The sequence below is a fragment of the Nuphar pumila genome, chromosome 10 (assembly GCF_984573655.1).
Source record: "Nuphar pumila chromosome 10, dmNupPumi1.hap1.1, whole genome shotgun sequence".
Taxonomy (NCBI): Eukaryota; Viridiplantae; Streptophyta; class Magnoliopsida; order Nymphaeales; family Nymphaeaceae; genus Nuphar; species Nuphar pumila.
In genome coordinates, this window is record NC_143258.1 from 39,542,324 (window position 1) to 39,559,280 (window position 16,957).

Below are 16,957 nucleotides of genomic sequence, written 5' to 3' on the forward strand. Positions count from 1 at the left end.
CTCTGACAGTGCCTAATCGGCAACAACCAAGTCTCTAGTAGACTTTCTCGGACAGAACTTGGCAATATGCCCCGGTTGTCCATACTTGAAACACTTGCCATCATAGAGAGGACAAGTTCCAAAAGCATGATCTTCGTTGCATCGTCGACACTTTCGCTAGACATTCGATCGCTAGGATTGCCTTTGTTGGCGGTTCTGATGTACTTTCTGACGCTTTCGCTCTCTAGTAGGTGGCGAGGACTCCTTCCTACTAGGATTCTTCTCACTCGTAATCGCAAAAACCTTGGTCTGCTGCTTGGCTTGGTCTTCATCCAATAGAGTAGCAACCTCAATAGCCTCTTCGAGCGATTTTGGCCCGCTGGTGAACACTTTGATTCTCAGAGTAGGCCAAAAACCATGAGCGAACTTCATTGCTCGTTCCTTTTCCGCAACGTAAATATTTGGACAATATCGCTCCAAACAATGAAACTTTGTAATATAGTCAGACAGTGTCGTCGTCCTCTGTTGCAAGTCCAGAAATTCTTGCATCTTCTTACTTCGTTCATGCTTAGGAAAATACGTCGAGTTAAAAATTTCAACAAATTCATCCCACGTAACATTCACGTCTTTGAATCTAACCGATGAGATTGTGTCCCACCACTTCTCAGCGTGGTCTTTCAAACAATAGGTACCAAAGTTCACTTTCTGTTCCTTTGGGACATCCAAAACACGAAAAATATGTTCTATCTTACGTATCCATGACTCAGCAGCTTCAGGGTCCGTCTTACCCTCAAAAGTAGGAGGATCCAATTCCATGACACGCTTATAGGTAATCATACTTATGTTCTGCCCACTTTGGGCTACATATTGAAGGTTCACACCCATCTGTTGCATCGCAACCACTTGCTGTTGCATAACCTCTGCAAGGTTGTTCACAGTGCCCATAATATCGTTGCATCTGGTCTTCCAAGTCATCTATCATGACGAAAAACATAATAATTAATCGATAAGTCTGACAACTTCATTTTTTGCCTCTAAAATTACATCCTCATGATTTTAATTCAAAAGATAAACTAAACTAAAGGATTTCAACTTTCTAATAAGCCAAAGATCGGTTCAATATGATATTTCAATCAAAAGTTATGACTAAAACAAGGTAACTTGTTCAATAAAAATCTTGTTTTTCAGACAAGGTTTATTTTGAGTGTATTTTTTTACCATTAAAATGATTGAACTTGGTTTTTTCACTTAAAATGTAATTTAAAGTTGAAGATGTTACATTTCTAACACATCAAAAATTATCTCAATCTAACATCTAGATAGAAAATTCTTGCCAAAATAAGTTAACCTATCAAACTTGCGTAGCGCAGTTGCTAACAACACATAAAAAATGTCATTAGAAACTTTGAATTGTCGTTAGAAAGTCATGAAGTGTTGTTAACAGTGGCCCAAAACTGGGATTGTCATTAGCACCTTCTCATGTGTCATTAACACCAAGTGTCGCTAGTACCATGTGTCATTAGCGACTCATTCAATCTATTTGGTTCAAGTTCACGTGCAAAGTGTAGATAAACCTTCAGAAACTTCCCATTCGTATCACAAACTCTCAAAAATTGTGTTCATTGAACCTACCCTTTATTATAGAACCTCATAAAGCTCTTTATTCAATCCACTCATCTCAAAGTTTTAACTCCCAGAAACCTCTGACCAATAGAAAAGAGATGCCCTAGCAAATAACCAATAGGATCTTGACACATCATATATGGGTAGATTTAGTTTTTTGCGTCTCAGATCCATATCCACTAGAAAAACTATAAATAAAGAGCACCTCTGCCTAGTTCAATATCTAGATCTTGAATAAAGAAACCATGTCACACTTACCATAAGACCTTGCATCAAAGACCCCCAATAGCCAGACTCTACCTACGTAACCTAGCTCGTTGTGCCTACCTAGCCTAGTATAAGTCTAAATACCCTTTCTCACTTAGCCTACCAGAGCTTGTTCATACCTGAAGTGTTGTCAGAGTCTCTACACGCTCATCAACGTCACAAAAAAAGCTACCTAAGCCCATGGTGAATTTCGGTCTTTCTTGCACTTTTTCTCGTACTTACCTTCTTTATTTATTATTAAAAGTATGAAATTTTCTAACATATATCATACTTGTCACGTTTTTGTATTTTTTCGAGCCTTGATAGTTGTTCACACCATATTGAAGATTTTGAAGTTTCTAGTGTGTCTGATCCTTAATCAACGGATGAGGAAAGGTGTTCAACTTGAAGAGTGGACCCTACATCTCTCTCCCTCTCATCTCAAATTTGAATCCAATTTTCAAATCCAACTCTTTTAAGAGTACCCTCGTTTTGGTTTTTAAAATTTGGAGATCCACGTTAGAGGTGACTTGATTTTGCTCATTTTTTTTTATGCAATTTTAAACCAAGGAACAAACTAAAGAACATGTCAGGAAAGGGTAACTTTGTTTAACTTTAATTTCACCTAAAAAATAAACTAGCTCATCAAAAGGTCATTCTTTGAGTTAGTGCACTCATTGCCCATATTTGAAGCAAGCTTAACCAGATGCAACAATTAGCCAAGCAAGAAGTCATATAAATATAAAGAAATGCAATTCTTCAATAATTAAAGATGGACTTACTTTTTTCTTTTTCATTTATATTTATCACATTCTACCAATATCACCACCATTATCACTAACACTATTACTACCTATTTTGCACCATCATCACCATTATCACTATCTTTATCCTTACCACTATCACCACATTTTTTAACCACCATCACCTTCCCATCTTCGCCACTATCTTCATCATCACCTATTATTCATCATTATGACCACCCTCAACATTTATCTGTTACTAACACTCTTACTGCTTAGTTTTCACCAACACCAGTTCAATACAAATAATTAATTTAGTACCTTTTATCTTAAAATCACTTTCAGTGAATAAGTTTTTCTTATGAACCTTAGTATATTTTGTTAAAAGCATAAAAGTGAACGTTAAGTGTGCAGCAGTAAACTGTGGAGCCAAGGGTTTTGTGCTGAGGAGGAAATCAAGGTGCAAGGCAAGAGGTTCGAGGTGGAGCTAATGTTCTGCCCATGAAAGATGCCAGACACAGTCACTATGCTGACTACGGCTGATGTTGGACCAGCTTCAATTCTGAAACTCCCGATTTGTACCCAATCCAATAACCCATATGAGTACAATTTCAGTCATACCCAGACCTGAACCTGAAATCTGAATCGAAGACATCTAAATCTGATAAAAATGCAGGTTTATTTAAAACTCAACATGTTTATAGGCTACCCAATTTATATCCAAACCCATCCACCGCTACAAGTCCAGAAATCCAGTCATACCTAGACCCAGACCCTAACATAGATCAAATTGTAATGGGTATGTAACTAAATTTTAGGCTCCTTTGAAGAACAGGTCTGATAAACCTGACTCAAACCCGGAATTGTTACACCCCTTGGGTCCAGCATGATCCAAGCAACAGAGATACCAAAGTCTGTGCCCCGCTTTGACTAAAATAGACATGCAACCCTGCTCGCTGGCTTCGGCAATACGTGCTAAGGGCTTGGTTTGCGTATCAAACTAACCAAATCCAGCCCACAAAGGACTCCACTCGTTTGGTAGCGGTAACTTGTGAATGCCACTAACCCAATGGGTCGTCACAAGTTCGAAACCGGAGTGGCGTCCCTTTTCACAAGTCGAAGCTGGGTGTACTTTCCTGTGGGCAGGAGGGACCTCAAAGGTTTTGCCAACCGGAGGCCAGCCAGTGAGGAGGGGGTGCGGGTGTTCCCTTGGATTATCCAAAAAAAAAAAACAAATTCATCAAACATGTCATTTTTCAGATTCGACTAAATAATCAGGTCAGATTCGGTTTTAGGTTTTCTCATCCAGATCCAAATTTGACTTCTAATAGAGTAAATGTCCGACCCATTCACATGCCAAAAATGCTCTTGAGTCTCTATCAATGAATGTAACTAATCGGATCCAGGTTTTGATAAAAGGTTTCCCCGTCCGCATCTGAATCCGAACACGAATCCGATTAATCCATGTCCGTTTTGTACAATTTGGAAAGGCAAAATCCGACCCGAATCCGGCTCGTTTATTTTTTATTTTTTATTTTTTTTAAAGGCAAGCTGGGGTTGGGCAGACCCCTAATCGGCTGGTTTATGCACCAAGTTTACCTAGAACAAGCCCTTTGTATTCACAGGTGGTGTACGAATTGCTATTGTCATCTCTCTCTCCCTCTCTCTCCGTTGGGTGACCATGCTATCTGCAGATATCCCGCCGAATCAGACCATTTATATAAAAAATCTCAATGAGAAAGTGAAGAAGGAAGGTATGCCAGTTTGTGGTTGCTCTCCCTTTCGCCTTCTTTTCTTCCTCTACCCTGTAAGACTGCGCATTTTTTTATGGTTGCTCGCATTTTTGTCCATTGGGTGTTTGCCTCAACCATTTACATGGGCGTCCTCTCTTTTCTATAGATAAAATGCAAATGGAACTTTTTTTTCTGTCTCCGGATTGTTATTAGCTTTGTTTTGTTGTGGAACCCATCTTCCCTATTCACTCACTAGTATGCAGATTGACTGTTGAAATTACGCTGGTGTTTTGATTTTTCATCTCTAAGAGAAGACATGCTTCTTCTGCTGTTTGGTATTTATATTGGATGTGGTTCATGTGTTCTTTTCGCTTTCAATAGCGCGATTTTAACTGAAATTTTTGGACAGAATGGTACGTAATGAGAAGGAATGCATCGATAGTAAACTGATCACAGCTTTTCATTAGTATAATGAACTGATCACCAGATCACATCTGACGTACACTAGATCAATCTCAAGTGTTCTCGAATTGACATACGTGATGTATGGTGAAGTCTTTGTTGATCATAACATTTTTTTTGTCGGTCTTTAATAACAGTAGGACATTTGAGCAACTGTTTTTTTTTTTTTAATTTGATTATTTCTTTTCTTTCTTTCACCGCTTTTTTTTGGTTTATGGCTTCCTTGCCAAAATCTTGTCACATGCTTGAGGATGTCAGGTGATAATATATGACAAACAAGTAAAAAGGAAAAAAGAGAAAGGGAAGGCACAAATCTACAGTTAGGGTAGTTGCATGTGCACTCAAAATGTTTGATGAAATACCAGAGCAAAAGTGGAAGCTAAAATTCCACGGCTAATTTTTTTTCTGCTTTCATTAGTAGGTGTCTCGATTCACGCGCTAACTTGTCTTTGGCTTATTTAAGGAGTGTAATGTCTCCAAAAGACAATAGATTACTGGTTTTGAATAGTGTATAGTTGGTGGGAGAAGTGTTGTTATTGATGTTTTCACTTTTCATGAGAACATGTTTGAAATTCAGTCTAGGTTGTCTCAAACTTAGTTCATTAGCATGCTGTGGAATGAGGTTGAAAGTTCATACTGGATGGACCTAAAGTCTCCAACTTGCCATGCTTTTTTGCTGTTGGTGTTAACATAATTATTTCCAAGTGTAAGATTATTACAATTACTTCTAAGATATGGAGCACCTTACTGAGACTCCCCTCAAATAAAGTGTGTCTATGGTTGGTAGTCAAAAGTATGTGTTTCTGTAGTTGGTAGATCTCTTAGTTTTTGTTCATGGAAGAGGTACCATGAAAACTCCATTATTTACCTTAAAATCAATGCATTTACGACCGTTGATTTTTGCATCTCCGGGAAAACCTATACACATGTCAGATTCTAGTGATTCAAAAGCTGGTTCCTGCTAAAAACAGCATGTAGATCACATCCATGGGGTTCTTTGGACAAAAAAAACAAGAAATAAGAAAATGGAGTTTGCTAAGTCATTTGTACATACAAACGTTTGTAGCAAAATTTTTACCACCCCATATATATATATATATATATATATATATATATATATATGGGGAGAGAGAGAGAGAGAGGTTAAAGAATTTTTCGATTACACTAATGAAAAATTGTTTCTATCATGATTGTAATTTATAATGAGGATTAACCAGGGATATAACCATGCAAAGCAGAACGATTGAGGGTCATATGGACCAAGGCACCCAAATCAAGTACGCAGTCATTCTTATATGTTGAGAAACCCAAAAAACATAGAGAAAGGGGAAGATATTCCTAACTTCCAAGAACATGGATGCAGAAATTGAGTGTTAAAAGAATTATCCTCCTTAACATCTGGAGGTCAAGATAGCTGATGACATTACAGTTGTCTGCACCATAGTATATGTTTTATGAGGAATCACAATAAAAAAGGGGGAATTTTGACCAGCATACCAGAGATGCTATTGAAGACAACTTCATCGAAAATGGGTTTGAAAGCTGTCTTTAGAATTTTGACAAGGTCATACCCTGGTGATCTAGGTGGATCAAGCAGTAGTCTGAACCCAAAATGTCAAGATGTAGGTCCACTTGGAAATCAAATCAAGACGTTTGGCTTCAATGAGGAATAACTTTGGCTATTGATTTGTGCTGTTGAAAAGCATATTCTGAGTCAAAGTCAGTTTGCTGACATTTCAATGGTGATTCAAGGTTTTTTCTTGGTTCTTTTGGACTGTTCAAACTTTGACTTTCTATACGTAACAACATTTAACCGAGTCATCTATCCTTATCCCGGAATAATTTTAAGTTTATCCAAGATTCATTATTCATATATTTGATAAGTTCTATCATGGTATTAAGCTCTTTAATCTTTACGGAGCTTGCCTAATTGGATAAGTATTCTCCATTTTAACTAGTAAGAAAATAGTTATTACCTAATTAAGGAATGGGAAGCCTACTAGATTTTAGATATCGTTTTCATATGATTCCCAAAGCAATCACAAGAAAGAAGAAGATGAGAAGACGTTAGGAGCTGTGCTGAACCACGATTTTCGAATATGGAAGTCGTGTGCTGTATCCTCCTTTATATATGCGCTGCAGTTATAAATCATATAGCAATTACATATGAATGGGTGATTACCCTTGGACATTTTACATATAGCTATACACATGAATGGGTAAAATAAAAAAGAATAAAGCAAATACATGTAACAATCTGGATCTTGATCTAAACCCAGACCTAGAACCAATGTCACATCTCATTAGCCTCCCTCAAGTTGTATATGGTATTGGTAATCACCATGGACAACTTGGACTTGTGATGCAATTTTTTCTTAAAAGTATTTTTCAAAAGGTATTTTCAATAAAAATGGTCAGTGTAAACCGTGCATCAAATTATAAATAACCACTTCACACTAATGGTGAAATCCGAATCGAACTTAGGGAACGGGTTAAAACCTCGTACTCCAAACAAAATAGTCTTTATTTCTTTAAAAGTAAACAAAGCGCAATTAAACCTATTACAAATGTCTGAGCGAAAATAAAATTATTACAACCCAGATTAATTAAATGGCTTAATGCTCTAAAAAATAAGAAAATAAGAAAATAAGAAAATGAAAATCACAGGTCTTCATTTGCTCGCAATCTAGCTCCTGTTATCCGCGTGTGTACGACCCTGGTATGCTTGTCACTGTCGCGTTCCCAATAGAAATAAAAAAGCTCATGCCCACCTGCAAAACTCAAAACCACACAAGAACAAAAACAATTAGACTACCTATTCTAGTTATGGTTAGTTGCAATAAACTAATAATTGAATTGAATCTAAAAACAAAAATCTATATGTATTTAAATCTAAGGAAAGGAAAGGTCTAAACTATTTTTTTATTTATTTAGCACACGGTTTGCCAAATCGCGATTTCCAAAACCAGATTTTTTTTATTTGTAACTCAATATGCAGCAGAACCATGAGCTACTATGCTAATCTAATACCGAAAAGTAATAAACTACTAATCGTTGGCAATCAGGCTGGCAGATCAATCGGTTGATCAGGTTGCAAATCGGGTTTGCCGACCTGCTGGTCGTTCGACTGGCCGATCAGACCGGCTTGGTCGGGCAGTAGATCTGATCAACAAATCTGATCGATGGCAAATCAGGTTATCTGGCTGGCAGGGTCTGCTGACAGATCTGGTCATCCGATCTGTGTAGCAGATCTGGTCGGGCCTGACTTGGTTGGCCTGATCGCAAATCGGGCTGGCCTGGTCTGACTGGTTGATCTGGTTTGGTCGGCCAGATCTGAGGGACAGATATATCAGATTTCCTTTTTGTTTTCACTAGAAAAATAAAAACTTAACTATATGCTGAAATAAACTAATTCACAAAGCTAACCTATATGCGACAAACTAATGCAAATGCAAACTAATCTATATGCAAAAAAATAAAATATAAAGAAAAGGAGGAGAAGAGGCTCACCTTGTAGCTCGCCTCCGACGGACTGGGGAGAGAAAGAGCGGCCTTCCCTCTTCTCTAAACGTATCACGCACCTTCGATTCAAGAGAGGAGAAAGAAGAAGAAGAAGAGGAAGAAGAAAGAAGAAAGGACGAAGGGAAGAGGAAGAGAGAGAGAGAGAGAGAGAGAGAGAGAGAGAGAGAGAGAGAGAGAGAGGGGCATGAATTCTAATGAGGGAAGACGCCCTCCTCTCTCTAAAAAAACTATTTATAATAAAGGGTTAGGGTTAGGGTTAAGAGGGATTTTATTAGAAATTTTCTAAAAAAGATTCCAATTTCAAAGATAAAAAAAAAACTCACTTTAAAATTCTATTCCTAAAAACATGTTAAAAAAACTAAAATATTCTAAATCACAAGTGGGTCAATCTGGAGTTTTAACATTTTACCCGATCCGTTCGCTCCAAATTGTTTATTTTTCACTCTAATTTTGATGAAATGCGACACAAAGCTCTTCTTTAGGACAATGCATCAAAATCGACTATACACGAGCTTTTAACATTGATTATGTGCAATATCATGCATAAAAAATATATAAAAACATGAATAAAATATGCATGATCAACTTCAAATGCCAAAATCTTTGCTTGGTCTGTTCCTTAGTAAACAAGTCTACCAACTGTTTTTTTTCATCTAAATCATGCATCAAGTGTCTAATACATGTAAGTTTTGAAGATTCTCCTGCTATGGTTCGATATTCCGCTTCAGTGCTTGACTGTGCTGCAACCTTTTGTTTTCAACATGACCAAGAAACCATATTTCTTCCTGTAAAAACACAATACCTTGAAACTGATTTCCTCTCATTTGGATCGCTTGCTCAATCCGCATATGAGAAAGCCATGATTTTGAGAATATCTTCACCTTGCGCTCTTTTTCTATAATACAATCTTAGTTGTCATAGATGCTAGGCGGAGCCTAGACGGTGAGCCCCTAAAAAGGTCTATGTGGGGCCTAGGCGTCCTAGGTGGTACCCAAAATAAAAAAAATTAAAAAAAACATAAAAAACATAAAAAACATAAAAAACATAATAAGAAACATGTATACAACATAATATCAATCAATAATAAGCAATAGACAAATAATATGTCGTTGAACACTGTAAAACAATTATATTACATAACCTTAATCTGCTCAAACAAATTAAGAATAAATTAACAATTGAATAAACAAACCATACAACTAACAATGTGAATGAACAATACACAAAAAATAAAATCATGTATACAAAAAAATTAACAACAATAGACATAATACAAACAATAGACAAATAATGTCTTTTTCTTCTTCTCAATAATAGACGTAATATAAGCAATAGACAAAATATGTCTTCTTCTTATTCTCAACAATAGACATAATACAAGCAATAGACAAGTAACATGTCTTTTCTTTCTTTCTTCTTCTTCTTCTCCTCCTCAAAGAAGAAAATAAATGATTTGTCTTAAAAAAAAAGCCTAGGCGGTGACAACGTAGGTGGCGCTTAGGCGGCAATATAGGGCCTCACCACCCAAACTTGGTCGCCCAGGTAGTGGAGCAGTGCCTAGGTCGCCTAAGCGGTGCGTAAATGCCGCCTTTGACAACTAAGAATACAACCCATTTCCCAGTGTTCCTTTTAAGTAACATAAAATCCTCTTTACCACTTACATATGACTCGTTCTTGGTTGATGCACGAACTGGGATCCTTGGTTTACAACATATACTACATCTGGCCGAGTAAAGGTGAGATATTGCATCATGCTCACTATGCTTATGTATTTTGTTGGGTTCTCATATAATTTTTCATCATTCTTGATTTGTTTAGGAGATCCAAACACCGAGGAAATATTTCAACTTTCCAAGATCTTTCATCTTGAACCTCTTGCGGAGAACACCTTTAATCTCTCTTATATGATCTTCAAAATCCCTTGTAACAATAGTGTCACCCACATAGATAAGTAAAATCGTCATACAACCTTTACCTTTATGAATAAACAAGGAATGATCTAGACTTGATCTATAGAACTCATGTTTTTGTATTTCAACTAAAAAGCTTTCAAACCATGAATGAGAGGCTTGTTTCAAGCCATATATTGCTCTCTTCAATTTGCATACATATTGAATTAGATCATTCTCATTGAACCCAGGAGGCTACTCTATATACACTTCCTCTTTAAGCTGTACATGGAGGAAAACATTCTTCACATCAAGTTGACTTAATGACCAGTCATAATCAACAACAAGAGACAAGACAACCCGAATAGGTCCCATCTTCACTACTAGACTAAAGGTTTCATCATAATCTAATCCGAGCTCTTGTGGGAATCCCTTTGCAACCAAACATGCATTGTATCTTTCAATCGTGCCGTCAGGTTTGTACTTGGTTTTATAAACCCATTTCGATCCGACTATATTCTTATTAAGAGTTTTTTTTTTTTTACAATTTCTCACGTCTGTCACTCATATAACACTTTCTTTTCTTCATTCATGGCTTCTATCCATCTTCTACTTTGGGTTGCATGGCCATAGGACTCAAGTCGGCCTTGCTTTTCAATCTGTATCATAAACATTTGGTGGTCTAAATTGAAACTCTCATAGCTTACCCATCTGTCAATGGGATGCTGAATTCTACTTGACCTTCTTAGAATGGCTGATCATTCTCTGCATCATTTTAGTCATAAACATGATGCTTATCATTTGATGTTTGAGGTGATTCAGTGGTGGGTTGCTCTCTGTTTCTTCTAGTGTAAACATGTCCTTCTTTATACCTGATGATCTCTGCTGCTAGTTGTTTTTCACTTCCTTTACTTGGTCAGCTTCTACAATGGAATCATTTATCAGGAATCCCTGATTATGAACTGTTCTACTAGGATCAAGAAATAGATGCCTAATATTTCGCTGCCTCTTATGCTTCTTTTCTTTCAGTGCCACTTGAGTCTTGTTGTTTGAATGCTTTCATCAAATATGACATTTCTTGATGTTTGAATGCACTTATTGCTAATGTCATAATACCCATAACCTTTATAATCATCAAGATAACCATCAAACTTGCATAAATAGGCCTTAACTTCGATTTTGTTTCTTAATTATTTTTCAATATGAACATAACACAAATGCCCATATGCACACAACACATTATAATCAGCATATTTTCCATACAAACAATAGTATGGAGTTTTGTTTCCCAAGATTTTCATAGTCAACCTGTTTATTATATAAACAACTTAATGGAATGCCTCCATCCACAATAACATGGCAACACTACTAGCATGCAACATAGCAAAAGCATTCCCTACAATATGGCGATACTTTCTCTCAAGAAGGCCATTTTGTTGCGGGGTTCGCTGGCAAGAAACTCTTCTATTGATCCCATTGATTTGGAGATAATGAATTCCTTTGAAGAGTACTCCCTCTACCATCACATTGGAGACTTGGAATAGGCATAGAAAATTGATTTTTGACTAAGGCATATCATTTCTTGAATATACCAAAAACTTCATCTTTATGTTTCATGAAGTATATCCAAGTAAAACGGGAATAATTATCAATAAATAAACATAATACCTACTACCAAAAGAGGAATAAATGAGTGTAAGACCCCAAACATTGGAATGCACAATTTCAAAGATTTTTGAAGCTCTTTCATTCAATTTAAAAGGCAATACATGACTCTTAGACAACTGTCAACTAGGACAAACAACATCTTTCAACGATGGACTCAAACTAGCCCTTGGAATTAAATTACTGGGAACAAGTCTTTCAATAAAAGACAAACTACCATGACCTACATGATTATGCTGAACATTGGACTTATTTGACTCAGACTCACTGAAAAGGCACGACGAACAATATATATCCAACTTGAGCTTCGAATAATGACTAACAGGCACACGTGAAGGATCTTCGTGGAACACATACATGTTGCCCATTCTTTCTCCCTCAACGAACGTCCTCCTCATGTGAAAATCTTTAACATAAACATGAGTAAAAATGACACGAGTTGGTATCATCAATAAGTTTAGAAACAAAAACAAGGTTCTTTTTTATATTAGGAACACGGGAAACATTAAACAACTTGAGAGAATTACAACTTGACAAAGGAAGAAACATATTTCCAATGTGAGTGATGGGGTGACGACTACCATCACCAATAATAACAGTATCTCTACCTTGGTATGAAATCAATTTAAGAAGTTTACCTATATCACCAATAATATGAGTAGCAGCCCCTAAATCGATATACCAAATCCTTGATCATTCAAGAGCAGCAAACAACAATTGCTTGTCTCCAGAAAAAGGTTGTGATGCCTATGCTTTTTGAGTAGATGTTTGTGCCTTGTTCTGATTCTTGTTTTGAGCTATGTCACACGGACTCGGCTAAAGGGTTGCCGCACCCGCGTCGACACGCACGGACTCGGGTGCGGCTTTGGACTCGGCCCGGACTCGGTCAACTCCGAGTCGGACTCGGTCAACGAGTCCGGGCCGAGTCCGACCACATTTTGGACTCGGTCAATTTTGACCGAGTCCAAAATTGTCCAGTTCGAGTTTTAAATTTTGTTTTGGATCCGGGTCGGGTCGGGTCCAAACCCGACCCAGATCCAAATTTTTTTTGGCAGCCGAACCCTAAAAGGGGTTTATCGACAGGGAGAGGGGCTTACCCTCTCGATTTTGCCTCTCCCCCTCAGCCCCTGCAGCTTTCTCCTGCAACCACGCCGGCGATCCGAACTCCGGCGACAGGCAGCCACCGGTTCCCCCTCCGTCAGGTATGTCGACCCTGCTTGTAGCCTCCCTCCCTGCACCCTCTGCTCGCAGAGGAGGGGCTCGGCCCCCCTCCCTGCACCCTCTGGTCGCAGGGGAGGGGCTCGGCTCCTCCCTGCACCCTCTGCTCGCAGGGGGGGGGCTCGGCCCCTCCCTGCACCCTCTGCTCGCAGAGGAGGGGCTCGACCCCCCTCCCTGCACCCTTTGCACGCAGAAGAGGGGCTCGGCCCCCCTCCCTACACCCTTTGCACGCAGGGGAGGGGCTCGGCCCCCCTCCCTGCACCCTCGGCTCGCAGGGGAGGGGCTCGGCCCCTCCCTGCACCCTCTGCTCGCAGGGGAGGGGCTCGGCCGCTCCCTGCACCCTCTGCTTGCAGGGGAGGGGCTCGGCCCCTCCCTGCACCCTCTGCTCGCAGGGGAGGGGCTCGGCTCCCCTCCCTGCACCCTCGGTTCGCAGGGGAGGGGCTCGGCCCCCCTCCCTGCACCCTCTGCTCGCAGGGGAGGGGCTCGACCCCTCCCTGCACCATCTGCTCGCAGAGGAGGGGCTCGGCCCCCCTCCCTGCACCCTTTGCACGCAGGGGAGGGGCTCGGCCCCCCTCCCTGCACCCTCTGCTCGCAGGGGAGGGGCTCGGCCCCTCCCTGCACCCTCTGCTCGCAGGGGAGGGTCTCGGCCCCCCTCTTTGCACCCTCGGTTCGCAGGGGAGGGGCTCGGCCCCCCTCCCTGCACCCTATGCTCGCAGAGGAGGGGCTTGGCCCTCCTCCCTGCACCCTCTGCTCGCAGGGGAGGGGCTCGGCCCCCCTCCCTGCACCCTCTGCTCGCAGAGGAGGGGCTTGGCCCCCCTCCCTGCACCCTCTGCTCGCAGGGGAGGGGCTCGGCCCCTCCCTGCACCATCTGCTCGCAGAGGAGGGGCTCGGCCCCCCTCCCTGCACCCTTTGCACGCAGAAGAGGGGCTCGGCCCCCCTCCCTGCACCCTCTGCTCGTAGGGGAGGGGCTCGGCCCCTCCCTGCACCCTCTGCTCGCAGAGGAGGGGCTCGGCCCCCCTCCCTGCACCCTCTGCTCGCAGAAGAGGGGCTTGGCCCCTCCAATATTCCCTGTTTTATTAACTTTATTTTATTTACTTATTTAATTTTTTTCTTTTCAGTTTTCACTTTTCAGATATAATGGAGAGTTCTAGCGGTAGTGTCAATACATTTGGTTCAAGTTCTAACCCTGAATTAGATGTTTCTCAACCACTTTGGAGGCTTGTGACAAAAGGGATAAAAGCTAATAGTGGTGGTGGTGGGAATGTGCAGTTTCATTGTAATCTATGTAAGACTGTTTTCACAGGTTCTTATACGCGTGTGAAAGCACATCTTTTGCATATTCGTGGTCAAGGAATTAGGGCATGTTCTGGGGTTGACAAAGACATGTTAAAACAATTAAAAAAAGAACAAGAGGAAGCTGAAAAGAAGAAAATTGCAGAGATGAAAAGCGATTCGATTAATTTGTCTTTTCCTACTGCTAGTGATACATAAGAAGAGCTTTTAAAGAAAAGAAAGATGGAAAGCAATAAAACAATACAAGCGTCATTCAAAAACATGGCAAGAGCAGAAATTGATAAAAAGATTGGTCGATTCTTTTACTCAAGCTCAATTCCTTTTAATGTAGCTAGAAGTCCATACTGGAAAGATATGATTACATCTTTGGCTAATTGCAATTTGAGTGGTTATGTGCCTCCTAGTTCAGAAAAACTAAGAACAGTCCTTCTTGCAGAGGAAAAAAATAGAATTGAAGACTTGTTAGAGACCAAAAAATTTGCATGGAAACGACATGGAGTGTCGATTGTTTCTGATGGGTGGACTGATATACAAAGGTGACCACTGATAAACTTCATTGCTTACTTACTAAATGGGCCAATCTTTTTGAAGACTGTTGATGCATCTGGAGAGTATAAAGATGCTGAATATTTAAAGAGATTATTTGTTGAAGTGATAAAAGAAGTGGGTGAAGAAAGTGTGGTGCAAATCATTACTGACAATGCTCCAGTTTGCAGTCGTGCAGGAATGAATTTGGCAAGTGAAGATACATATTCACATATTTTTTGGACTCCTTGTGCAGCACACAGTTTAAATTTGGCACTTAAGAGTATATGCAATCCATCAAAAGATGATGCACATGCACATGAAATGTGCTTATGGATTGAGGAAATAGAGCATGATGTTCGAAATATTAGAAATTTTGTTGTAAACCATCATCATACCCTTTCTATATTTAATAGGCATTCTGATCTCAAGTTACTGAAAGTTGCTGAAACTCGTTTTGCTTCTCTAATTGTTATGATAAAAAGAATTAAGCAACTCAAGAATGCATTGATGATGATGGTGGCTGATCAAGATTGGGATTTTTATCGTACTGAAGATGATGTCAAGGCTCAAGCTATCAAAAAATGCATCTGTGATGATTTTTGGTGGGATAAAATTACATATTTTGTTGAATTTACAGAGCCTATTTGGGAAATGCTGAGAGAAGTTGACAGAGATGTACCCATGCTTCATAGAATTTATGAAATGTGGGACAATATGATTGAAAAAGTTCAAAGTATCATTTTTAAACATGAGAAGAAAGATATTGCACTTGATGATTCAGAATTTTACAATCATGTACATTCAGTTTTAGTGAGAAGATGGGATAAAAGCAATACACCTTTGCATTGCATGGCACACTCTCTCAATCCAAAATACTATGCAAAAAAATGGTTGACAGCAGGTGTTGGTCGTGTTTCTCCAAATGAAGATCCTGAGATATCAAGAAATAGAATGATATATTTGGGAAGAGTTTTTAATGATCCTCACATGTTTAAGGTTGTAAATAGTGCGTTTGGCAAGTTTTCTACTGGAAGATTTGATTCTTTAGCAGCACTTGTGACAAGGGACGAGGAAGATCCCCTTAATTGGTGGGCAACATATGGATCAGAGACACCAAATCTGCAAAGTCTTGCAATGAAGTTGTTATCCCAACCTGCTACATCATCTTGTTGTGAAAGAAATTGGAGTACATATGCTCAAATTCACAACATTAAAAGAAACAAACTCACTAGTAAAAGAGCAGAGGATTTGGTATATGTTCACTCAAATCTACGATTAATTTCTCGCCGCACCAAAGAAGAGTATAGGTACTTTTTTTTCTTTGTATTCAAAGTTTGTATTTAAATATTTCATATTTGTATTCAAAGTTTTAAGTTAGAGACTAATATAGTGATTTTTTGATGCAGTTGTGGACCATCTAAGAATTGGGATGTAAATCCAGAAGATTTTGACTTGGAGGGAGAACATAATTTACATACTCTCAACATGGACTACCTCGATCCTGTTCTTCCTTCTAATTCAGACGATGAGGCAGATTTATGATAAGTTTTGTTGTTTATCACACTCACAAGCTTCTTTATGTGTTATATTTTGGTAAGTTTGTGTTGTTAAGAATTGCTTTTTTTTTGCTTTAAAATTTACAATCTTTATGTGTTAATTTATTGTTATATATATAATTATAATATTTAAAATATATATATTTATAATATATATTTTTTAATATATATATATATATATATATATATATATATATATATATATATATATATAGCCGAGTCCCCGTGTCCAAATTTTTTGGAATTGCGCCGCACCCGTGTCGCACCCGCACCCGCACCCATGTGACATAGGTTTTGAGATGCCTTCGAATTGTATCTAGGATCATCTTTAAACCATCAATTAGCCTTTATATGTCCTGGCTTTTTGCATATGTAACAAGTTGAGATCCTGTTTTGATTGCCGACATTTGGAAGAATATTGGGTGTGGGCAATATTCCATGGCCTCCCTGATTATTGGCGTGCCCACATCCTCTTCTTCCATGGTAAAATCCTCGACCAT

General features: G+C 39.2%; 1 protein-coding gene across 1 annotated transcript in view; it reads left to right on the top strand.

Moving 5' to 3' along the window:
• The first annotated feature begins 4,188 nt into the window (after window positions 1-4,188).
• Window positions 4,189-16,957, top strand: part of LOC149826703 (U2 small nuclear ribonucleoprotein B''-like) — a 28,972-nt gene continuing 16,203 nt past the window's right edge. Inside the window, exon 1 of the mRNA XM_090020111.1 lies at window positions 4,189-4,345. Coding sequence (XP_089876237.1) covers window positions 4,273-4,345 — 73 coding nt within the window. The 5' untranslated portion in view covers window positions 4,189-4,272. The remainder of the gene's footprint in view (window positions 4,346-16,957) is intronic.